Genomic DNA, 25706 nt, shown 5'->3' with positions numbered 1-25706 from the left:
TCACCCAGCCCTTAGCTGAAGGACAAGCAGAGCACTGGCAAACAACACTTGGCTTCACATCCTGTTACAACAGCTGTACTCTCTCTATAAATACTTGCGATTCCTCACTTGAGCTTTCAAAATGAGCTCTTGAACCATAAGGTGTCCTTGATTCAACAAAATAGTAGTAATTTTAATTGCTTACACAGTCTGCTGCCCTTCTGGGCTATAAACAGCACCAGTTTACTGCCCAAGCTCAGGACTTGAGTGCCACTCTGCCTAAAAGAAGGCACCTAAACCAAAAATGCATTAACACAGTAAGAATGATAGAGATGTCCATACATACCTTTTAAGGGATTATAGCCACTTAAGGATAACATATTATGAAAATCAGATCCATAGATTGAGTCACTGAGGTCTAAAATTAGTGCCTTCAAAGAAATTTGCTCATTTCTGAAATCAGGGTCACAGGTATTTTGTCAGGCACAGTGAAATCAGCAAAATTCATTGTATAGGGGGAGTTGGGTTTTGGCTTTGTTTGGGTTTTCCTTCATTGTTTTGATGAGATTTTTTAAATGAAGCAACTTAGATGTTGTGTGTAGCATAAAAAGCTTGCAATGTTCTTCCAAATCCAAAGTTTGCTAGTGAAGAGGTACAAAAAAGTAGATTTTATTACATGTAGTTTAAATTTAGACAATAATTAAAAGCAAAACCCCATACAGCTTTCCCTTCCCCCTCCAAGGGAACCAACATAATCTGAAGTCACTGAAGAGTGGAATTATTTCCATTAAGCATTATAAATATTGCTTGAACAGATTACACAAAGTACACATTACAACTTATATTAAAATATACCCAAATATAGAGATTTACTTCAAATTAGTTTTCCTAGTAACTTCTTTCTTCAAAGTCACTTGCGTAGGCTTTGAGGATACATTATTTTTGCACACTTGAAGCACTGGATACACTTGGTTAATTACACACAGCAAATGGCCAATTCATTCACAATCATGCAAATGCAGGAAAAGATAACCATGCCATTTGCTTCCCTATAATCCCAGGGAGTTAATGATTTAAGTGACATCATTCAGTGTTTCAGGTCAGACTATTTTCCAACCCCAAATAGTAAATTAGAAATAGGAGCAGGTGCTAGAACAGATACTTCCTAGGCTGGAAAGGCAAGTCCAGAACACCAGCCAGAATCCTTTGCACACTGCAGCATTTCCTCTCTGCCTGAAATCTTGAGTTGGTTCCATCATCTGGGTTCATTAAATGCATTAAAGTGAGCATTTTGCTTGACATTTCTATAACAGTTCACTCTTGAGCACTGAAAATATTTGTTTTCACTATGGCCTTTCAGGTCCTGTGATGGAAGAGACCACATAACACTTGCCTGGACCCACACAGTTATGTGGAAAAAGAACCCTACAACCACCTTGACTTACAGCCTCATTTTTTCAGTTCTTAAAGGCTCCACATTTACTGGCTTTTGCAATGAATTCCTTTAACAGGGGACCATCCATTTGCCAAAATGCTGTAGTTTGTGTCACTTCCGTCAAGTGATTGACACAAAACTTAAAGCAGAATTCCTCTAAGTCCTAAAAAGGGAGAAAAAAAAGAAAAAGTTATTATCTTTGTTTTCAATCACAGAAAATTGCATTGAGGCACAAATGCCTATTTTATTTTTGCAGTGAATTAGACAAACACACCCAGTGGCTCTGTTTCCCCAACAGTCATTATGCAAATGCAGTTACAAGGGCAAGTAACCAAAATTTGTTTCTCACTATACAGCAGTAGTCACAAAAACAGCTGTTCTGAGCAATATATATTTTAAGTTCTCGCACTTGAAGAGTTTCATCTGCATTCTCTGACAACTTTGAAACTCCAATATAAATATAAGATCTTGGGGTAATGATATATAACCAAGACTGTGGATAAAGAAAATTCAGCTCTTTCACAATATATATATCTATTTGTAAGGTTGTTTGACTGACTTCCTGCTTACTGAAGGGCTTAGCTAAAGCCTTGAAGTTCTATGTCCCCAGGTTCAGTGCATGTGTATCCTGATTGGATAGTTTGTACAGCAGAGATTAGGCAGCAGATCTTTCTCTGCATTAGAAACAGTCTCCTGCTACAAAGTACTTCACAGGTCTCCCGAATGTGATTCAAATGCAGTACTGGAGCACAGTGCAGCACAGCAATTCTTGCAGACAGTGAGCTCTGGATATTTGAGTTTACTTGGAAGTGCCTCCCATGCAATAATTAGAAAAGCCTCACAACCATCATTGCACCCAGGTGATGTCAGACAGAGAGGATGCCTTGAAGAACACAAGGCACAGTCCTTGTCAGTGTAAGGTTCCCCACAGTACACTTCCCACTCAGATTATTTTCAACTCTCGTTTGAGGAGGAAGACTACTCTGTGGCGCAGATCTAAACTGCTCTAAGGAGGATGCCGCAGCCCCGGCAAAAGGGCAACTCTCCACCCTGTTTTCATTTCTTTATTAGATGTTTGTAGGACTCTCTGCATGTGAGAACACACCCTTCCTTGGCTGCTCAGCAGACTGGGCACTGCAGGAAGGCATAAACTTGTAGAGCTCTCTAAGCCCCATGAGGTATGAAAGAGTGAATAATATTCATGTTTTCTCTTAAAGTCAGTACTGAAACTAGAGCAACTGTGTGTGCCAGCGACAGTTCTTGACACAACAATAATATAAAAATATATCCTGGCCTAAAACCAGGCATTCTGAAGCTGCAGATCTTGACTTGTGTGGCATCTGTGCAACAAAAAAAGACAAGCTTATTAGAACTGAACACTGACGGTTTGGGTTTTTTTTAATAACAGAATTAACTAGCATTTTAAAGAAAATTACATCATACACGTTACAATATTTTGCACTGCTTTATTAAAAATTCATATTCCAAGTCAATGCAACAGAAGCATACAATAAACAGGATTATTGTAGTATTAGTAAGTAACTTTGGAAAATCTAAAGTTCTGTATAAAAAGAAAGGCTGAGTTTCATTTGCAGATGGATGAGCTCCCAGCAAACTACTTAATATAGACTTAGGTGAATAAAGGCACAAGGTACAGCTAAGGATTATTTTAAAAGCTACAATGAGAAGCTAGCCCTGACCGAATTTTAGCCTCTTGAGTCAGCCACCAAAAGAAACTGCAGGAGTTTCATGTCATGGAGGTATTTTAAATTAGTGAAGCAGCTTCTTTTAAACATTGTCTTCCAGGCACACCCCCACCAAATGAACTACATCAGCCAAGCAAGTCCAAGCCCCCTGCCAGCATTGCAGCATATCAACCCAACTTCTTGTTACTGCCCAACCCCTCAGCATCACCCATTCTCTCCTGGAAGCAGCATTGAAGCCTATGGTTCTAACCTCACTTAGCTAAGGAGGTACAGGTGAGGCAGAGTAACTGGATTTCCTACAGCCCTTACAAGCAGAATGAATCACATACCAAAGACCTATCATCCTGCAAACCATCTTTGGAGATTAAAATATGGGAATCGTCCTATTTTTCATGAACTTCTATTAAAGACATCACTATTCACAGTACATCAGAAGCCACTACAGACAGTAAGAGTCTGTAAACTGCCTTTGGGTAACATCTACCAAACAAGCAACTCACTTCAAGGCTCTGAAAAAAGTTAGGGCAACCTGCGTACCAGCTGCTGGAAATTAAGTATAAGAAAAAGCAATAAGTTGATTTACTAAGTACCAAAAAACTGCTTTAGAAGCATAAGTAGCAAGTTCAAAACCAACCAATTGCAAAGTTGCCAACACAATACACAGATATAACTGAACACAAACAGCCAAAGCAAGCCCAGGAATATTTCCTGATTAGTTCCTAAAGCAGTGTGTTAGGGATCCAGTAATGAAGTCACACATTCCACAGTGAGGAGGCTTCACTCCCCTTTTAACACACTATTGTTCTGCATTCAATGTTTATAAGGCCCATGAAGCAGTTCTTATCCTGACACTTCATTAGCATACTCTGAAAACTGCTAGTGTATTTGTACCTGACAAAACAAAAATAAAGCAAAAAGAAAACCCCAGTCCACCAAACAAAAAAAACCCAAATGCACTCAATCCGCAACCTACCACCATGTCATTACACAGCCTTACAAATAAGTAACTTAAGGCTTAAAAGCCTGATGTTCATTATGTCACTTCTTTTTCTTTCTATTTAAACCCTCCCCTCATTTCAGAATTAGTGTTTCCACCCTCAGAAATATCTGTGTACTGGTTCACCTTCCCAGTACTGGTTTATGGGAAAAAACAACAATTAAAAAATGAGATTAAAAAACTGCACTTGCCATGAGATGCAATTCAAACATTCTCAAATTCTGAAAATGGCAAATAGTATTAAATGAAAAGAAGAGAGGGCTTATATGAAAACATAACCAAGCTGCTTTCCTCCATAGTTTAATTTGAAGGAGCCACCCATTTAAGAGACTAAACTTTAGAAGTTTACCTCTGCATCATATCTGACAGCAGCAGAGAGCAATGAAAATGCATTTTCCACAGTAATTCCTCTCTTGATAATGTGCTGACACAGTTTTTTCAGTCTGTTTTCACAGTATGAAGTAGCCAAGTCCAAAAGCCCTGCAATTAAAACACCATCGTATCAGTCAGTTGTAAAATTATCTTTGCTCCTTCAACATCAGTTTCTGCTCCTGCAAAGCTCTGTATCTCTATAAAGTCCTTTTTCCAAGTAGGTTACTATTCAGAAAATGCAGATTACAGGCAAAAAAAGGGCTTTTATTATCTCATTCTTCACTCCTGTTAATCTCTGTAAATATGAAAGCTGTCCTACTGACTTTCATACCTAGTGGCAGGCATCAGACATGAGTAAAAAACTCCTATTGAAAAGATGTGGGCTCGACTTACAGCTTGCTGTAATTGCTCTGCTGTCCAAGTTTCCTTCCCAACAGATCTATTGAGATTATTTGATAGTATGTCAAACAGTAACTGACTCAATTTAGTAAAATATGCAAGCATTTTCATCCAGAGAAATAGTTTCTCCCCCAACCTTGACCAAACTCCTCATGGTTTATTTCTAAATACGCACAATTTTTGCTGTAGTTAAGTCTGCTACAACAGCATTTTAAAGACATCTTAATAAATCACCAGTAAAACACATTATAGGCTAGATTGGAAGCTTTTATTCTGCATGCCCTGCCCCAGTTTTTCTGGATGCTGCTTTCTGACACAACTGTCCCATCAGCAATACCTATTGCATCTTCAGGCGGGAGGTCCACACTGTCCGTGTACAAGTACTCGAGAAAGGCACGATACACAGGGTAGGAAAACTGGTCTATTTCTATCACCTCCTTCATATCCTCGTTCCAGTATGACTGGAACATGGTTCTGAAGTGTTCACACCTAGGAGACAGACATCATCTGGAACACTATGTTCACGTGAATGTTACTTTACAGTCCCCCTGAAACACCTATTTGGGGCCCTCTGCAGTACTCATAAATATTTCACCATGTCCCATCAGAGCCAGTTTGGTTCCTAACACTGTAGACTTTGTTAAGCATTTAAATAAAACTCTTACTTTGTCCATGCTATAGAAATATCTGTGTATACATTGCAATCAGATCAACTTAACAGAACTTATTATCCCAGGAAAACCAGGGCTCAGTGAAAAATGAATGTGGACTGCTCCTTTCACAAGCGCTTCATTTAAAGCTATTATGGATATATTGATGCTACCCACTACAGGCTTAGGAGTCCCTCCTTCCCTCTTACTTTCTTTTTGCCACTTTGATGATATCCTAAAGAGTTTGTTCTGTACAAATAAGAGCTGTGAAACATGACTGCTACCTGATTTTCAGAACAGCTTTGTGGACATGGATGTACTTTCCATCCACACGGAACTTCAGGTCTGAGGTTTCTGGGCTGTCAAACTCTTTCTTCAGAGACTCTGCTACAGTTAAAAAGTCTTCGTGCTCTACAGAAACAATTTCAAAACAAACAAAACAAGATGTTAAAAGCATCACTAACTAAAGCTAGTAACTCAGCAAAGAGTGTATCAAGGAAAACAGATCCGTATCACTGATCCATTGGCTTAAGCAGCAAAATGAGAAGGATTAATAAATCCAATAGCATTTCCTGTTAGGAAGGGCTGCTCCACAACAGCTTCAGGCAGCTGTGGTCAGCAGTTCCCATTCCATCCCACTGCACAGAGGTAGCACAGCACTAATGGAAGTACCTGGAGAAATCCATCTCCATGTGGGCACTATCCATGAGATTCCCAGCCTCCAGGCAGCTCTGTGCTTGTGCTGGCTCAGCTCAGCTCTGCCCCCTGACCTGCACAGTGCTGCTAGTGGGATGCTGCAACACTCCTGAACTCACTGGGGATGTGGCCTGCAGCACTCCAGCCACACTGACACAGTGCCAACGTGGGTTGGGCTAAAAAGAAAACAGGTCACCACATGGTCACCTTTCTGTGCTGGCAGATCAGCGACAGCCTGCAGGCTGATGAGGTCTTTGCCAGGCTCATTAACACGAATGAACACTGACACCAATTACTCAGTTCATGAGTCAGTTATAACAATACAAAACCCAACAGCAGTGCTGCTGAAGGTACAACCAAGGACACGGAACCTCAGCACTTTGGAAGTGGATCAGAGATAGCACAGTTCTCTCTATTGAGGTCCATGGCACTGATCCCACAGAGATCCCACTCTGTGTCTTTAGAAATCATACAGGAGTTGCAGCACAAGTTGCCTAGGGCTTTTGGTAAAGCAAGGCCTCTGAAGTTTTAGAAAACCTAATTTAACCCATTATTTTGATGCATCTTAAAACTGTGTTTCAAAGCACGTGGCTTCTAAGAAGTGAAGCACGGAAAAGAAAAGTTTTTCTACTAAATGGGATGCAATCTCTCTCCTGTGTCTCACAGGACTGTATATGTTCACCCATATACAATCTGCACACCACTCTTCACCATTAGGAACACTAAAGTATTTTTTATTTAATAAGAAATACTGCTGGAACAAACTACTCAGAATTGGCAAGTCACACCTGTGCCACAGAAGACCTTGCACTACTCTGACTTACACAAATCACCCACAGAAACTGCATCTCCTTTGGCCTAACTAAACCATGCTCCAATCCCTCTCCATTTGTTCATGTGATGTTTTGCTAGTTCAGTTTAAGCTAGGCTGATCAACTTTCACTCCAAATACTTTCAGTCCTGCAAAAAGGTTGTAGATTTGTACTTCACCACAGCCAATCCTGATTGTCTGATTCATTTTTTGGCAGAGACATCGTAACTGTAAGTAGAACAATAACCTTCACACAGAGTTAGCTCTCCCTAAGAAAACAAAACACCAAAAACCCAAACAAACAAACAAGTGGTAAGAAAAAAGAAGGGTATAATCCTATGTGATCAAAACAGGTGGGAAAGGAAAACATGCATATGGAAAATGGAGATTTAAAAATGCCCACAGAATTAATTATTTTGATTTAAATACTCAGTAAGGTTGCCAGAATAAGTGGGGAAGAATCCCCAAAGGCTAAGAGGAATTAAAGGACAGGTAATAGAAGTCAGATGCTGGGCTGCACTCAGTTTGGAAATACCTCATAAAAACCAGGAACCTGAAACCAGGGAGATATGTCCTTTAAACAGCTCTCACTATTAGCAAAAGGCAACAGACTGGACAGCCATGAGACCTCCACAAGTGGTGGAGGTAAGAGAGGGCAAGACCAGCACATATTAGAGGATTAGAGAATGGAGAAAGTGACAAATGGGATAAAAGTAGACTTAGATTTACTTAGGAGCAGACTGCTCAAAGTTAATCTTCTCTCTTTAGTAATTCCACTCACCCTACAGGTGAGATGCTGTTACCTGGACCTCTACAAATGTGGTAACATGCTAAATGAGAAGTTAACACAAAGAAGGACCAGCCAAATGCAACAGCAAAATCTGAGACCACTGGATGTTGTTGTAGCAACTGGAGAGAAGTTACTCAGGATGTGAGCCATCACTCCCCAAAAACAATTCCATACAGGGACTAACAAAATTAGGGTCTGTTGTCTATATGAAAATAGATTAGAAGTCCTAAGGGATCTTGAAAACTGAGGCAGCAGATATAAGATGAAGCATCTTTATTTTTCTGAACATGAAAACACCTTCATGTTTTGCAGGAAGTACAAGCTAAGCCCTTTATATCCTATTTGGGGTCAAATAAGAATTAGCAGCATGTGGATCAAAGAAAATCAAGAAAAAAGGTTTGAGCTTATTTGTTGGACACAGAGACTGCATCCCACAGAGCAATCCAAGACAGTATAAAAAAGTTCCAACAGAAAAAGCAATTATATAAGAGCCTTGTTTGACAGGAACTATTATTTACAAGTCTTCCTGTCTTTGAGAAAAGTCAAACAAAAGCAGACTTGAGACAAATCATCTCATGAAATGTGTTCATGAAATTCTGTTACTTTGAAAACAAGAAAACATAGGGAAGAGAGTCACTTCTAAAAGTGCAAATACTAATGAGAGGAAAGCTATAGACGACATTTAAAATGCAAAGTTGTTAGAGACCAAAAAAACAAGTCTCAGGAGTAGTCTTCCAAGCAGGAATAGTTTTAAGAGGAAAAAAACTCCAGAGTTTTGTTTAATGAATCAGGATTCCTTCCTGGACCTCGGCTAGAGTTCAAACAACACAAACATAAGAAATACACAATATTCATAGTGCAGTGGGTACAACGGGGTTTGCTTTTGATGCACACTGGTAAACAATCTTGTTAAGCCTACCCTGGATCCCCAGCTGCTGAAATAGACTGCTTTCTTCAGAAGGAACAAACAACCAGCTGCTGAGTTGCCAAGCTTTTCTCCCTGAAGCAGGAGCCTGGCAGGGAAGCAGCATGCTGCACTAATCACTAGCGGACACAGGGATTGCGGGAGCTGGAGCTCACCTACGGAGAGCAGGCGCCACATGACAGCAGGGGTGGCGAAGCAGGCGAACACATCGTCAGTGCAGGCGAAGTGGGTGAGGTGGGGGAAGGTCACGGACTGGCCCCGGCACTGCCCCCACATGTACACCTGGCCACTCTGGGTCTTGGCCGCTGATGTGTGCGCAGAGTGGCACGCGGCGATCTCCACAACTCTGCAGGCACAAGAAACACGGTAAGGCACTCGCAGCTACAGAATCCAGGGACTTTCCAAAGGCCTCACCAAAATAACAGGTAACCAAACTATGCAGCAGCATTCCTGTACTTGGGTTTTTGTCCTGCAGAAATGTGATATTGCTTGAACAGGTTTTAAAAAAATCCCACAATGACATTTTCAGATTGCTTATAGATGTTACTGTAATCAGATATTGGTTTAACTATGTCATTCTTATCAATTCACTTTACTCCTATTTTTTCATAACCATGGAAAAAGGATGAAGAAAAATCAAGGGTTTTTTCCCCCCCTTAAAACCAACACACATCAGAAACTTACTCTCAAGAAGAAATTTCTTCTACCTCCTTTTAATTTGATTTTTGTAGGTTGAGAGATCTGACCACTGCCTGTAGTTCAGAATTCTTATTTTGCTGTTAAGGTACTTTCCTCAACACTGAAATTCAACATGAAACACAGTGCTTCATTTGAGGGGAATTAATCCTTTAAGAGCTTTGGTCGTTTTAAAATAAAGTCTACATAGTCCTTTCACCCACCTCACACAGTTCTTTAAAATACTAAAGCTGCTGATGCTCACTTTTCTATTCTGTTCTCCCACTGCTCAGCCAAACCCTAGATTCTTATCTGAAACATTGCAAGAACTGAGAAGAAACAAAATTCCAATTAAAACACCACAAAGACAGTGCCAGAGTTTCTGTGCATGTGCTAACCAAAACAGGGAGGTTCCCATGTTCAAAATAAAAGCTGTGCCTTCCTGTTTTTTCTCTGTGGTAAAAACACATCCGAAGATTTCATGTTTTTGTGCCAGAAACACATCAGCCAGGACCAACAAATACCTTTCCAAGCAATCTAAGAATACACATACAAAAATATGCGTTCCTTTACAGAACAATATCCATTAAGAGTTATATTTTTAGGAAAAAAAAATAGTACAATGTTCATATTTTAAGTGCAAAAACTATTTCAAGATGAAACTCAAAGACTCTACATTACTTTCAGTATATGTATCAATAATTTCTGGCAGGTAGAAAACTGATTGGTTGTTTTACACTACTATCAACTTATAAATCTCTGTGCAGCATCTCTGCAAGACACATAAGAGTATTTATTTCAGGGACAACTTACTTTTTATCAGAGCTATCAAGCTAAACTACTTCCTTTCCTTAGCAGAATAGACTCTTCTTTTTACAGACTATACTACACTTCAGCAGTACAGCAGAACATGTGCTATAGCACACATATAGTACATGTACACATACTTACAGTACATATACATGTACAGAATAACATGTGAAGCATGCATTTAACACCAAAATTCAGGAAGCTGACCTTCACAGCTGTTCCTCCAAGTTAACGCAAAATAAAGTCCAAACATTCCTTACAAGCTGTATGTGCAATATTTTTCAAGACAGCACCAAATGAAACCTCCTAAGTAACTGCTGCCAGCATTAAATATAAATGACAAAAGAATTACATAAACTAAAAGATCAGGAGCAGCAGTAATGTGCTTCATGGGAAATGACAGCTCACCCACTTTTAGCACTGTTTCCAAGGGAGCCAATCAAGCAAGATGACTAAGTTCAAGTGACTTATCTGTCCCTTAGATCCCAAGCAGAGGTTCTATTCCACCACTCCTTCATCCATTGAACAAATGCCAGTTTTATTATAATCCCATGCTTGAGTTCACCTACATCCTAAACGCAATAGTTCCCCTTAGTTCACTCATTAAATAAATCACAAGCAAAACAAAGTTTATATATCTGCAAACATACACATTTCTATCCCATTGCTTTTTAAAGAATATTTCATTTTCCTTCATTAGTGTCAGTTCCTTCACAGACAAACCAGTCACACTTCAGTTGTTTTTATTGTGATAGTTCCTTTCTTCTTTCCCCATCCCCCATTTTTAAGTTCTTAAACATTCTCAGTACTGCAAAGCTTTTAATTTAATGCTAAGTGAGAGGAACAACAAAAAACAGGAATGACTTCCCAGACAGAGGAGAAAAACCAAGCAGAAGTGCTTCCTAGTGAAGAGGAGATTGCAAATTAAGAGATCTATTGATGAAGACAAGGTACATTAATCTGTACCTATACACAAGGGCCCAGAGAATGGGACAGAGGTCCACCTTTGTAGATGAGAAGCAAAAGAGCTATCCCCAAATATGAGGATAACAAAAGCATGATGAAAGAGGATTGACACGAGTTAATTCCATTCTTTTATGAGTTCAGAAAGCTAAAAAACTACAAACTAATAACAGTCCCGCAAACTACTAACAAGTAGTTGGTACAAGTCATAAAAACCAGTATTAACTGTCCTTAGCTCAAGCAACCTTGCAAATTGAGCTCTGTTTTCATGGTGGACCATTTTCAGCCTTTCAAAAATTGCTTTTCCTCACATGTCACTTATTGCAAAGGTGTTATTTCCTTTCTCCCCACCTTTTCTTTTTTTTTAAAGGTAGGCCCCAATTCATGGCTTGGCTTATTGATTTCATAGATCCAGTTTTAAGCAAAAGAACCATATACAGAATAGCATAACACTCATTCATTCATTATCTTCCAGTATGAGGTAAATGCAAAGTGTGTTTGTGTTCAATAACCATTACAGACAGCAAAATGCACTCAATGCTTATTGTAAACAGTAAGTCACCATCATTTCCCATATTTTTAACATTAGCAACAGAAAAACAATCCACCAAGCCCTACACATGCATGCTTCCAGTGCTAGAGACTGCATAAACACATGCTCAGACTTTATAAACCCAGAAAGAGCTTCAGCAAGATTACCTTTCTTTTTCCATCATGATCTGCACGGGGCTGAGCTGGTTACTTTTATTGCCAGTCCCCAGCTGCCCGTAAGTGTTAGCTCCCCAGGCATAGAGCAAGCCCTCATCTGTTAGTGCTAGAGTGTGTGCATAGCCACAGGCAATCTGCAAGTAAATGTATAAAGCGTTACTCCTGAACCGAACACAGATGAGAAACAAAATATCGCACACATTACCTTCAGCTAGCTCATGGTAAGTATCCCGGGTATTCCTCACTCAGCACCACAACCTTACTTTCAATACTTGCAGCTAACACAAGGCATGCTGGCTGTAGGTACTGCAAAAGTGTCAGCTTCATTAATTTAATTATCTGCTCCCACATAATTTACTACACACTAGACAAGTCTCCCTAGATGCTACCTGCTTTCTTTTCACATGAGGAACACTGAAGTTCATCACATCTTGCAATACTCTGAAAGTATTTCAGAGCTGGGTTATTCTGAATACTGTATGAGTATGAATACAGTATGAGTACTCCGTAATGAGGAGAGCTGCAGTTCAACAGCCAACAACCTTCAACCCAACTTACCACATTCAACTCTACAGAACCTTCCCAAAAACCCAGGCAATCCCAAATTTTAGTTTGATTCTTTAGCTAGAAAAAAAACCCCAACCAAAATCCCAACAAATCGAATCCAATCACCAATCACACCAACTCCCATGCCTCTTGTCACTCCTCTCCCCTTGTTACTAAAGGACTAATTAGAACACTAGAATTAGAATACTTAGAACAAATTTGAATATCTGCTTAACCTTGGCATCTTGTCTTTGACTAGCTTGTTTCATTCAACTTTGAAACAAAAAAGCAATTTGTATACACAGCATAATTTACTAGTAGTTACAGTAGCTACCTTTAAATCTTTACAAGCATTCACCAAAGCAAGTATTTCACAGCTCACTTGCATGTTACCCAAGCAAAATATAATTCACTGTAGCTGAAAAAAATTCAGGATTGGAACTAGTGAAATCTAGAAGCAGGTGTAATATTCCAAAGAGAGGGTTCCAGCAGAAGCTAGCAGCAGGAATGCACTTTCACCTCCACGTTGGGCATACCTGGAGCACACAGACGCTGTGCAGCGCTGCCACTCTGCACGGTGTCAGCTGGTTCCCGTTGTTCCCCAGGCCGAGTTGGCCGTTGCCATTGTAACCCCAGCCATAAACCTGAGGGCATGAGGAAAACAAAATTAAGCCACTCTTCACTAGGAGTACAGAGCATTTAAGACTTATTATCAAGCACAAGTCAAAAAAAGTACTTATTAAAAAATTGTGTGCTATTTTACTGCACTCAACCTCTCTACTCTGCATTTACCTTTTAAAGAAGCTAAAAAACATGTCTTTGAAGTACTAGGAATTTTGCAATAAACTTATACTACACCAAAATCTCTCCCATAGTATAAATGCTTTAATGCCATGTTTATAAATGTTTTATGCCATCCTTTGTCCTTATTTTGTTACAGTGGACACACCATGACATATATAAGTACAATGAAAGCTCATCTCAGTGTCAGGGACTTTGCAGTCCTTCCATTCACAAGGAGATACTACCCTCTGTTTGGTGAAATGAAGTAAAATTGAGGTTACAGTTCGTTTCTAAAAGCTATAATTTAAGTTTAAAAAAAAAGTATAAACTTAAGTCAAATGGAACAGTTGCACAATGGGAGGGCAATGTTCAAAAGAATGTTTTGGGTTTATTGTTGGTAATTAAACAATGTGTTTAAAAAACAGGATCATTCAATGTATCCTTGCAGAAAAAATAACCTTTTAATTGTGCATGCTTTAAAAAAATATTTTGAGACTAATTGAATGAATTAAGAATTTAACATAATTTTATGTTAAATAATCTATTGCAACATGAAGACAGGCATGGTCTGGACAAATTCTTGCAGTTGCAGACTCGGTAAGAATTGTGTTCCAATACAGTCTTCGCCATAAGAAGGAATACTGAAAGACTGCATCTCTAGTTACTTGCAGTGTTTTCCTGAAGCTGGTCTCACAGAAGTTGTGGGGATAACCCTGTCAATACAGCCGTAACCTGAGTGCTCCCTGTCAGCATTTCTCCATATTCAGACACCAACTGGGCTGATTCAGGTAACAGAGAATGAGGGAATGCAGCAGCAGCGCTTACCTCACCATTGTTTACTACAGCCATGGAGGAGGTCTGGCCACAAGCAATGCCAACCACAATTTTGCCCTGCAAGCAGTTGGAAACTCTGCGAGGAGTTGGTTGGTTGGCTGTAGATCCAGATCCAACTTGACCACAGTTATTGTAGCCCCAAGCATACAGCTGTCCATAAAAACAAACAAATAAAACCACACAGCTTAAAGCTTAATAATAGTAATGATATCAATAGATAATCTTCCTGTAGTTAGCACCAGATTGGGTAAACTACCCTATATTCAGCAAGCTGAAATGCTTAAAGTTAATTTTCAACAGATAAGTATTATAAACAGCATTAGGAGTCATTTAGCAAATAGGAATATAGTACTTTTCCCAACTTATTGCAACAGAATGAGAGCATCTGACTAAAACAGAAAACAAAAGGAACATATTTCCATACTAAATACAAGTCAGACTGTAAGACAAGGAGCACAGTGATTGTCTTTATAATTTTGTGATGTTGGAATACAAGCCAGAATGTCATTTGTTTCCCAGAGACACTTTAACTCCCCAGTTTAGAGCTATGTAGCTTTTCTTCATAGAACTCTAAACCAGGTAATTTATGGCTGGACACTCATCCTACCTCTTTCACCTCTTTCAAGAGCTGTGAAAGAACAGGGTTTTGTCAGCCTATGTTTCACAGTAGCTAAATTCTCTCACACAGTGGCATTAACAAAAAAACCCCACAGTTTCAGTCAGTTTAAAGTTTCTGGTAGCAAACTAGTACTAATACAAAGAAAAATATGAGTTCCTTTTATCTGAAAGTCAGGAAGACAGGAAAGTAGTTTACTATTAAATAAATTATAACACTGTGTTTTCAGTGTCTCCTATTTTTATTACATGCATACATGCGCACAACTTGGCATGAAACTTTCTGATGGTTCATTCTCTGGTGCTTCACTCAGTTCAAAAGTTTGCCCTCTTGGAAACGCCTTCTAGACATGCTTGGCAGTACAAGCACACTGACAGGTACCCTCAGGAGAAGCCTACACATCCTTTGGGGTCAGAAGCTGCCTGTTTACTGCAACATCAAACCAAGAGTCATTACAAGTAATTAAAAACAAACACCCCCATCTGCAGCAAAAAAAATACCCAACCCACCAAAGACAAGAACAAAAGACCTCCCAGCAATGCAAGTCACCTACAATGAATAACATGAACAAAAGAAAGAATGAATCAGTCCTTTGCTTTTTGTTACTTCTAGCTGCTGAATCTTTGATTCCTACTGAATATCTGAAGATACTTTATAAAGCATTTTAAATTCAATAACAGCAAATATTTAGGTAGAAAAATCCCAGAAGGTAGATCAAAATGCCAAAGGACATGCCAGAGAAGCATGAATGTTTGCATTCCCTTAATTCTATTATTAAAATACTTTTTTTTTACCTTTGCACTGCATTAAAACTGCATGAACCATAACAACAAATTATCCCACATATTTCCACAAATACTTCCACCTTCAGTGTTTCTCTGAGGCTTCAGATATATCAGGACACAAGGGGGCTGGCAGCCAAATCTTTCTATAAAGCCGCTTAACACATTTTGTTGCTTTCAGTGCACTCAGTTCTGGTAAAAGCCCAGAGTACAAACAGGCCAAGCTACACCAGGGATGGATTTAAAGCACCTTAATGAGTCACAGTGGCAAGCCAGTTGCAAATAGTAATTCCATGGTTAGCACAAAGAAATTTCCCTGCTTTCACTGAGATTTCAGGCATATCACAGAAGATAGAAGACAGCATGGCCTTCACAGGCAGCTACCACACAGCAGCTGGCACCTCTAGTGTAAGTAATGCGTGAATGCCCTCTCCTTCCCTCAAACTCACCAAGTTCTACAGTTTAGCCTAGTCAGACATGACAGCACAAAATCTTTCCTAACTGCAGGCTCTTCTTTCAGAAGACAGAAACACAAACCACTTAACCCAATCTCTCTTTCCTACCCTTAAAATACTTGTTATAATTGCTGCACTATTATTCCATACTAGACCACAACACAGACATGCTCAGACTACCAGGATGAGAACTGTAGTTTCCCTTTTCATTGTTAAAAGGTTTTAAAATTAGAGCATTTCTTTTGTTAGTGCACAGCTGAAACCAGATTTTCCACTGTGCATACATTGGTCAAATCTGCATAACTGGAAACTAATTATATGTGTTTCCCATGACACATAGCCTGAAGCCACGTAAACCAACAGCATAAAGCAGACTTGGATATAAACCAAGTGCTCTTTCATTAGCTACGCTCCAAGGTATTCAGAGGTGTGCAGAGCAACATTCTTTTGCAGTACCAGTGTGGAAATGCAAGACATTTCTATAAGAAACAGACTAAATTCTAACCCAGTAAATACAAATTCAACACATCACCTAACGGAACTGCAAGCAAATAAATTACATTTTGCACCTCACAAACCATTATTTCACCTCTAAGTGCCACATCTTTCTAGGCTCACCCCTGTGAGAGACACAGAAGATTACTAAGCTGTATTTCCCTTGGTTTTGGGGTTGTTTTTTTTTTTTGGCAGGGTGGTTAGCAATTCAGTTTTTGGGGTTTTTTTTAGTTGTTTTCAAGTCTGTTTTGAAGAAAAGGACACCCTAGCTTGAGGGAGCAGGAGAAAAGGTTATGTTTGCAATTACACTGTAGAAACAGAGAAGTTCAAACTGCAAGGTCACCTCCACTATTCACTTCAACAAGGAGATTAAGAGATTTGAACAGGTTTCAACTTACATCCCCATCCAATGAGAGCGCCATGGAATGATGAGAGCCACAAGCTACTTCCACCACTTTCTTTATTAACAGATTTGTGCAAACTTGAACAGGAGTAATGCCCTGATTGGTTGTGCCATTTCCAAGTTGGCTGTAACCATTATGTCCCCAAGCATACACTTCACCATCTGCAAAAATATTTGTGATTAAAACCACTAAAAATTCCAGGGAGGTTAAGGCAGAATTTTAAGAAATTAGCAACTACCAACATGAAATTGAAAGGATGTTAACAACAAGTGAAACTATTACAAGAATCACCTGCTAAAAAATTGTATACTTTGTTTCATATTCATATATCACAGCATATCCTCTAGATTGTGGAAATACATGGAACCGCATAGGTAAGACAAAGTACATCATAAGTGACAGAGCAAAATGCTGCAACCTCAATATAATGGAAATGGAAACTTTACCAATTACAAAATCCATTTACTTCCACTTAAGACCAATGAGAACCTCTTAGTGTACATTAGCCAGTTAACAAGTTAATACAATTACACCATAATCTATTCCTGTTAAATGCAAATGGAAGTTAATATCTCTAACTTGTGCTTCTATACTAAATGTTAATTTTCTACCTTCGGTACAAAGAACAACATGGGGTCCACTTCCATAACTGAGACTGGAGATCTTCTTTCCACATAAGGCTTCTAATTTCTTTGGTACTATTGTGCTCTGATTATCTCCAGTTCCCAAACAATTACTGCAATTCAGTCCAAAAACAAATACCTGAAAAACAAAAGAATACTCACTTCAAATGTTTGATACTTAGGTATGCACAGATGTGTAATACTCAGGTCTTCATTAGCTGGGGACAGAGTTTCACCTTGGACCTCCAGGGGCCAGAGACATCCTGCATGGAAATGAACAACCTCAAGAGTCAGCACACAGGAACTTTAGCTGTTAACTGATGAGTCTGAATTATTCAGATTTGCACAGTCCTGGAAGTGAGGTTTTTTATTTTCAGGAACTGCACCATAAGAAGTCTGAAACTGTGAAGTGGAAGACACCAACTTCTTTTGAAAGCAGTTTGTAATTAGCAAATAAAGCATAAGCATCTAAAGAGCTATACTGTGGGAGGCTCATCCTACAGGCACTATTGATAGGACTTAGGGAGGGAAAATCCTTCTCTACCCAGTCTTATGAGAAATCTCCCCATTGTTACATCCCAGAACACCTAGCTTGTTTTCTTTCAGCAGCATTATACTAACTAACAATGAGTTTCTGAATCATTAAAATCTAGAGATAATATTTCATGGTATTTTTTACTTAGCAAGCCACAACCTCATTTTCTATCTTCATACCTGTTTGCACTTAACTTCAAGCTACCACACTTCATTTTAAATTCTGCCTGTCTTCAAAAGTACACGTAATCCATCCTGGTCTTTGCCATGTGAAAGTTTTCTGAATAGTCCGTTTACACTGTCCCCACCCAAAACTATAAAAAATGAAACATTATATCCACCACGTTTTGGAAAACACAAATTTCACATAATGCTTTTGAGAAGCCCTTACTCTACAAACACTCTGAAAACAGCCGATTGTGGAGCAGCCGCCCAGCTCCATGCCAGGCTCACCTCGTCGTTGTGCGTGATGTAAATGGCTTCATTGGCCGACGTTCCGAACACACACGCTTTCCGTATGGAAGCGATTTCTTGGGGGGACAGCAAGGTAAATATTGGCCATTTGCCTACATCCACCATGATGCTGCTGTGTGTCATGACACTTCTACAAGCATGAGGACATTGCTGGAACAAAAAAAAAAAAAACAAAAATAAAAACAAAGTTTATTAAAAAGAGTATTTTGTGCTTTAATTAACAGACCATAAGGCAAAGAAAAAAAGACATGTCGCTCTGAAAGCAAATATTCTGTATGAAATACGTAATTTCATTTCCACGTATTTAGGTGAACAAAAGCTAGTCACTAGAAAAAAGATTCTTTTCTGAATAGAGTATTTAAGAAAACTATCCAATACAGCTGAACATCTGCCCTTTAACAAGTAAACCTCTTAAAAATTTGTGATCTAGCAAATTTCCACTGGTAGCAGAGTGGAATTCTGAGGGGATTTTCAAAGAGGATTTCAGCTGCAATTCCAATTTACAAAATTTTCACTTGTTAATTTTTTTTAGTCTTACAAGTCACAAATGCCATGTAAGTAAGCAGTTGATACATATGTGAAACATGAAAATAAAAATAAGGCTGAAGCTGTTGTGAACATGACCTAGATCTGCCATCTCCTGTGTAATCAAAAGCTGTTAAGGTCAAAAAATACTTGTAAGGGCAGGAAAGCACGTGCTTGTGCAATTAGGCAGTGAAACATATCAGAGAAAAGAGCAATTAAGGAAAATTGCCATAATCTGTTACTTAGAAACAAGGTAGATCACATTAACCGCTGGAAACATGGCAGGGTACAGAGATGTTTGCCAATGAACACAAATGTATAGAACCCACCCTTCTCCAGTGTTCCCTCTTCCCAGTTTCCTCAGGATAATTGCAGCAGCTCAAGAGCAAAGCTGACAGCACAAACACACAGAGCTTATTGAGGCATTCAACCCCGCACATAACATCACCCACACCCTGAAGGGACTTTGCCACTTACAATCTATGATCCATGCCCAGGGCTACGAGCAAGTTTTGTGAAATGTGGAGAGTATTAAGTGAAGAATTCAACAGAACGTCAGTGACAAGACAAATCATCATGAAACAGTAGAAACCAAAAAGGCAGGGAATTATTCCATGGGTAAGAACTGCACTCTCTGCCCAGATGCCATCCTCTCCTCAACACTTGGTTCTTTCCTTCTCATGTGTTTGCTTCAGTAGAACCCAATCCCCCAGTTCTTTGCTGTGTTGCTTTCAAGTAAGGCTACCTCTTGATGATGCCTGGGTACCAGATATGGATAACACTGAGAACACAAGACAGCCTTTCTGCTCTTCTTCTGATGCTTGGTTCTCAAAACTGTGCTGACAACCAAGACTTGGCTTCAGAAAGCCATTTAGCAACAGCAGTCAGCTGTTACTCGAGCAGATGTTTCTTGGAAGGGAGTTTTTAAAAAGTTGGAATAGCAACAATAAAAAAATGAAGTTTAAGAAACACTGAGGTCACTGCGGAATTACATCCACAAAAAAAACCAAAAAACACCAAAAAAACCACCACCAACAAAAAAACCCTAACAAACAAAATCCAGGTAGGGCTGCTTCCTTACCAGATTTCATAACCTTGAGCCAACAAACTTAGCTCTGCTCTACAGGCACCTCTCCTACCAACAGCCTGACTTGACTCCAAATTTCACATTTGAAGAAGGTCTTGAAAACACCTGAAATCTCCAGACAGCAAATTCATAATAGATTTATTTGTAGAACAGCTGGTTTCTTTTATTTTGGAAGTCTACTAGATGCCAAGACATAGCACATTCTACACAGCTGAACAGGTTTGGATGCATTTAAGCCTTCTTAATTTCTAGTCCAGTTACAAGCACAGGCTAGTTAGCTGCTAAGATTTGTTACCTCACCTTGGCAAATCTTTTAATGTATGACTCCATCAATCAATTAAAACGAGGCAGCAATTACTTGTTCTTTTGAGCAGACCAAGACAGTGTCCCTTCTGACTTCACCTATTTAACTTGTCTCCTATAATATACAACAGCCAAAGCACAAACATGTCAATCTGGATATTAAGAAAACTATTTTCTTCACTGAAGTAATTTTCAACATAACCTGTGAAGTTAAGACATGAAGACAACATGTTATTTTGCTAGAGAATATCCTAGTAAATTGACATGTTTTACAGCACCTAGAGAACCTATTTTGCTCTAAAAGTAGTAAGTGTAATATGTGTTGCCTTTTCTCTCCCTTCCTGATTTGTGCACCAGGTCTCTAATCCATTTGACTTTCTGCTCTGCATGACTCAGTTAACCACTGCTCCTTGATAAAACCTTTCCAAGCACTCTCAAAACTTACTCAAGTTACACTGCACTTCCCACACCTCACAGCTCAACCTGACATCTTGTCAGACAAACTAATACAGATAGATAAAAGTTTCCAAGCACGGGAGACTTCCCAAATTGGCGATATGAGCAATTAACTCCATCCACAGGTGAAGGTCCTTAACATTGTTAACAGGTGTTAACATTGCTTTATCCAAAACAACGCTGTATATTTTCAGCCATTTCAACTGTTACTACAATTCTACAGTTATTTCAGGAGTTTTCCTCAAAAGGTTCTTAAGGACAACTGCCACTGGCAAGTTTATTTCTTTAATAAATCTCAATCCTAAAGTCTATCCAGGTTTAGCAACCAATGAAGGTTCACATAAATCCTTAAACCAAACAGACAACAAAGAACCCTCTCTTGCCTTTTATATAATATGCACTGTTTCTCCTCAAAGATACATTTTTCCCTCCTCTTGAAATACATTAACTACTATCCTTAGATTCTGCTCTTTGCTGGAGTACCTATCATCATTGGCTTCCAGCATTTCTATGGCAGCAACAGCAGCTATTTTCCTTTATCCATTTGTTTAAGAGAGAATTTACACCCAAACCAGAAAGTTCTGTGCCTTATACACTGATGACTATTTCTTAACCACAATTGTGCATAAAAAGCTGATTTAACAACTTATGCTTTATTTTCCACAGAAAACAAATGATCCACCTAGGTAGAAGCATCACCTTTTTTCTCTCTGAAGACAGATTCCTTAACAACCCCAGCCAATTTCCTAGTTTTCCAATAAAAGTTCTGGCAGTCACAGGAAGGAAAAAAAAAGTCTACAGTGAGAAAAAACACATTTGAGGAATCTATTTTAAAATGTAGGACTGTAAATGGAAGTGTCAGTAAAGTAATTCAGTGCTATCAAAGCTGAAACCAAATTGATTCTAGCCCCCTGTAAGACATGCTGCACACCTTCCAAAAGAGCAGAAGCTCTGTGATACCGTGACTGACCCTTCATACCAACCACACTCACTCTTCATCCCCACGCAACATTTGCCTGAATCTGGGAGGACAGACGTGCAGTTTCTTCTAGGCAAATCTTTGAAAGGCTGATGATCCAGCAGACTCCAGACATGGCACTGCAAGCAATAATACAGAGAAACCCAGCGTCCTTCACTCACCCTTCCTGCAGCGTGTCAGTCACATAACTAAGGTTCTTTACTTTTCCTGACAGAACCCTGCTACATCACACACTGTGCAAGGGCAGCACCTCAGCTGAGAAGTTTGTAAGAGTAAATGCAGCAGATGGAGCCCCAAGCAGCCAAGGTATTTTAATCTGCATGTTAATAGCTCTCAAGCTATTGCTCAGATTCTGTGTGCAACAAGGCAGCAGTGGCAGTGAGGAGTACGTGTCACATATCAACACATAGCTCTCAATTTAATTGCAATTAAAAACCTTGTGAGTATAAAAAACCTGAGCTTAAACTAGCTGCTCTAGCCGTTTTTAGAAACACCACATGCCACCTCTCAACTGTTAACTTCTGCTGCATGATGCAGAGATGAACAATTATACAACACAATGCAGCTTTATTTCTGCTGCAAAATCAACCAGCAGAGGGAGTTTACAACAACAACACCTCTTCTCACCGCTCTGACATCTCCAAACTGATCCAACAACCTCAGTATCCAAACAGGAACAGAAACAAAGACCACTCCTTGAATTTCACTTCGGCTAAAAATGAGCAAGAAAAGGCGACTCGTAGAAGAAAGGAAACCGAACTGGCCACATATTGGGATGAAAAAGAAATAGACCTGGGGTAGGCATCATCATCAGGGGGAAAACAGCTACATCTGCTCCCAATTTTAAAAAGCCACACACTTTTGCAGCCATAGGCCCCTCAAAAATTCTGTGCTAATCTGCTGCCTACACATTCATCTCCTCAGTAACTTGCTTACTAAATAAAAAGCTTGCAAGCCGATTCACAGAGGCACATGAAACATGAATCCCCGCCTTAAAAAAAAAAAAAAAAGGCAGCGTTTACAAAAAGCTTTGTTGAAATTATTTTAGATACCGCTCTACAGAGTTTATAGTTCAGCTAAATAAATCCACGCTGGATAGAACAATAGCCTAACACAACATCCTACCGGGAAAACAGTACCAATTGTCCTCGCAACAAAAATACTACAGTTAACTTCTCGAAGATTATCCCCCTATTTGCAAAGGCTGTTGGGACACAATGGCCTGTTTGTTTGCTTCACTCTTTCCTCAGGCTCCAATGCTGCAGCTTATTCCAGCTGGGCAGAACTACTCCTGCACAGAAAAACTGCAGGCTCAGGCCTTCGTTTCTCCTAATTGTCTTTGGGAATTATGAACAGCAGTGAGAACACAAAACCTCGGATATCTGGCTTTAGAACAACACAGAGCGACTGGCACACTTAATCCCTTTTTAATTTGAAGTACACTTTAACCAAGAAAGAATCAAATCCTTCACATCACACCGATCTTCCCCCAGTCTACATCTGCCTTTTTGATTTCATATTTCAGCATTGAGAAGGAATACGGAAACGACATACTATTATTATATTAACATTATTATTGATATTAAGTAGATATATGAACCAAGTGATGTTACTGAGGCATTCTCCCCAACAATGAAGAGACTGCACCCCCTGAAAACATGTGCCTTGACTTACTTTCCTCGGACCTTACATAAGCAACATTTCTATGGCAAAACTCATGCGTTCCAAACCTCTACACAACTTATTTTCAGATGCCGTTAAAGAGCCATGCAGGGGAGGAAAGGACTGCTGATCCAAGGGATGACAACCAGACCTCCTGTTTGCTTTGAGCAACCAACTGAGAGAGGCAAGCAAGTAAAAAGCACCATCATGCATGTGAGCACTACTGAACACGACTGATTTAGCCACAGGAAATCACCTTTTATGAGGATGACAGCCACTCACCCACCATAACAAACCTCCAATTACAAAACTGTAATTACAACCACACTCCGCCTTATTTTCTTTTTTTTCCTCCCCTCAGCTGAGCCATTAGTGCAACTTAGCAATTCTATTCACTGATTAGAAATCTTCTAAAGCAATGCCAGTCTGTCAATCTGACGCATAGAGAGATAAGCATGCAAGGGGAAACATCCATGTTAAGGCACTAAAGAATGAATGCATCTTCCAAACAGCTTCTGAAGTTTTTCCCAAAACACTCTGTGCTCCAAACACATTTCCATTTATTATATCTTTTACCCTTTTCTCTAATATCCCACCCCTTGTCGGAGCGATTAAAGTCAATTTTACCTTCCGTCAGTAGAGGACAGCACAAATGGGTCACTCGAACTTTCTAAATCGGTACCATGCAAGTTCTTTATAAAAAAGGTAAATATTCCTTTGGTGTTAATTTATAACAGCTTTCTAAATTGGAACTCTGCAAGTTCCTTTAAAAGGCAAAACAAAACAAATACCCCTTCAGCTTAGAAGAAGCGCGTTTAAAAGTCCAACAAACGCTGTAAATGTTCAGAGAAAGCCGGGTGAGGAAAAACAACAAGCGTTGAGTTTTTCCTGCCCCCTTTTTTTTTGTTGTTGATTTTTTTTTCCCGACCAGCCGGCTGCCTCAGCCAAGCTTCAGGAAGCCGGCGACAAAAGGGAAGGATAAACCGAAACACCACGAACCAGGAAAATAAAAAAGAAAAAAATCGGTAAGAACACACAATGTTAAGGACACGCAGTAAAAGCCTCCCAGAGGGCTGTATGTTAAATTGGCTGGCGGCGAGACAGAGCGCGGGTGAGGGTCCGCACCCCAGCCCTGTTGTGGCGACAAGGACCCGCTCCCCGCCTCGCTCCTCTCCGCTCTCCCGCTCCGCACGGGCACCGCCACCCTCGCAGCCCCGCACAGCCGCGGTGCCCGCCCGCTGCCCGCAGCGCCCTAACGGGACGGCGAGGGGCGGGCGCTGCTCACCCGGTGCCCGCGGCAGGTCCCGCGGGACTCCCGGCGGGCTCCCGGCGGCCGCTCCGCCCGGCGCGGGCCCCGCGCCTCCTGCCCGGGGCCGCCGCTCGCGCTGCCCCTCACGGCCGTAGGGGGGGCCCCGCGCGCCGCCGGCGCACGTGACAAGGAGGGGCGGGAAGCGGGAGGGGGAGAGTGGCGCCGCATCACGTGACTCGCCGGAGAGACGCGCGAGCCAGCGCCCCCCCTCCCTCTTGACCGTTCGCGCGCGCTCCGTCACGTGGGCGGCCCCTCGCTCCCTATTGGGCGCCGCGGGCGTGCCGGGCGCGCGGCAGGTCCCTTCTCCCGCTATTCCATGCGCACCCCCGGGATGGCGGGGACGGGTGTGCTGGCAATGGCCCCGGTATCGTCCAGAGTCCAACCTCTGGCCGAACGCCGCTGTGGCAACCAGACCATGACACTGAGTGCCGCGTCCAGCATTTCCTTACACGCATCCAGGGACGGTACTCCACCACCTCCCTGGGCAGCCCCTTCCAATGCCGAGTCACTGTTCCTGTGAAGAAATTCCCTGGCTTGAGGCTTTGCTCTGCTGTCCTGCCACTAAATTACCTGGGAGAGGAGGCCGACCCCCACTTGGCTCCACCCTCCTTTCAGGGAGCCGCAGAGAGCCATGAGGTTCCCCCCGAGCCTGCTTTTCTCCAGGCCGAGCATTCCCCTCCACCCTAAACTCCCTCAGACGCTCTTTGTAAGACTTTGCTCCAAACCCTTCCCCAGCTCCGCTGCCCTTCTCTGAACCCACGGCAGCACCTCAGTGCCCTTCCCGACCTGCTGGCCCTGTGTGCCCCCGCATCTCACCGGCCCTGGGGCGGGGAGCAGGGCCCGGCGGTGGCTGGAGCCCTGCTGGCTCTGCTGCAGGATGGTGCCGGCAAGGCCCGACTCCCGATGGATCCCAGAGACACGGC

The 25706-nt window shown here is 40.8% G+C and overlaps 1 protein-coding gene across 2 annotated transcripts; it reads right to left on the bottom strand.

The window, feature by feature from the left end:
• Nucleotides 1-632: 632 nt before the first annotated feature.
• Nucleotides 633-24826, bottom strand: RCBTB1 (RCC1 and BTB domain containing protein 1). Of its 2 annotated transcripts, none has more exons than XM_033052047.2 (12): nt 24760-24826; nt 18442-18612; nt 17443-17593; nt 16826-16992; nt 14071-14229; nt 12999-13106; nt 11908-12050; nt 8916-9106; nt 5823-5949; nt 5226-5377; nt 4467-4597; nt 633-1577 (listed from the first exon to the last, which is right to left on the bottom strand). In XM_033052047.2, the coding sequence occupies exons 2-12, from the start codon at nt 18583-18585 to the stop codon at nt 1437-1439; spliced, it is 1614 nt and encodes a 537-aa protein (XP_032907938.1). In that variant the 5' UTR covers nt 18586-18612; nt 24760-24826; the 3' UTR covers nt 633-1436. The 2 variants fall into 2 exon arrangements, with proteins under 2 accessions (XP_032907938.1, XP_032907939.1); XM_033052048.2 differs by lacking the exon at nt 24760-24826 and adding an exon at nt 24102-24392.
• Nucleotides 24827-25706: the final 880 nt, after the last annotated feature.

The sequence above is a fragment of the Catharus ustulatus genome, chromosome 2 (genome assembly GCF_009819885.2).
Source record: "Catharus ustulatus isolate bCatUst1 chromosome 2, bCatUst1.pri.v2, whole genome shotgun sequence".
NCBI classification, from domain to species: Eukaryota; Metazoa; Chordata; class Aves; order Passeriformes; family Turdidae; genus Catharus; species Catharus ustulatus.
Note: the sequence above shows the minus strand (reverse complement) of the source record. Positions and strands in the feature narration are given on the sequence as shown.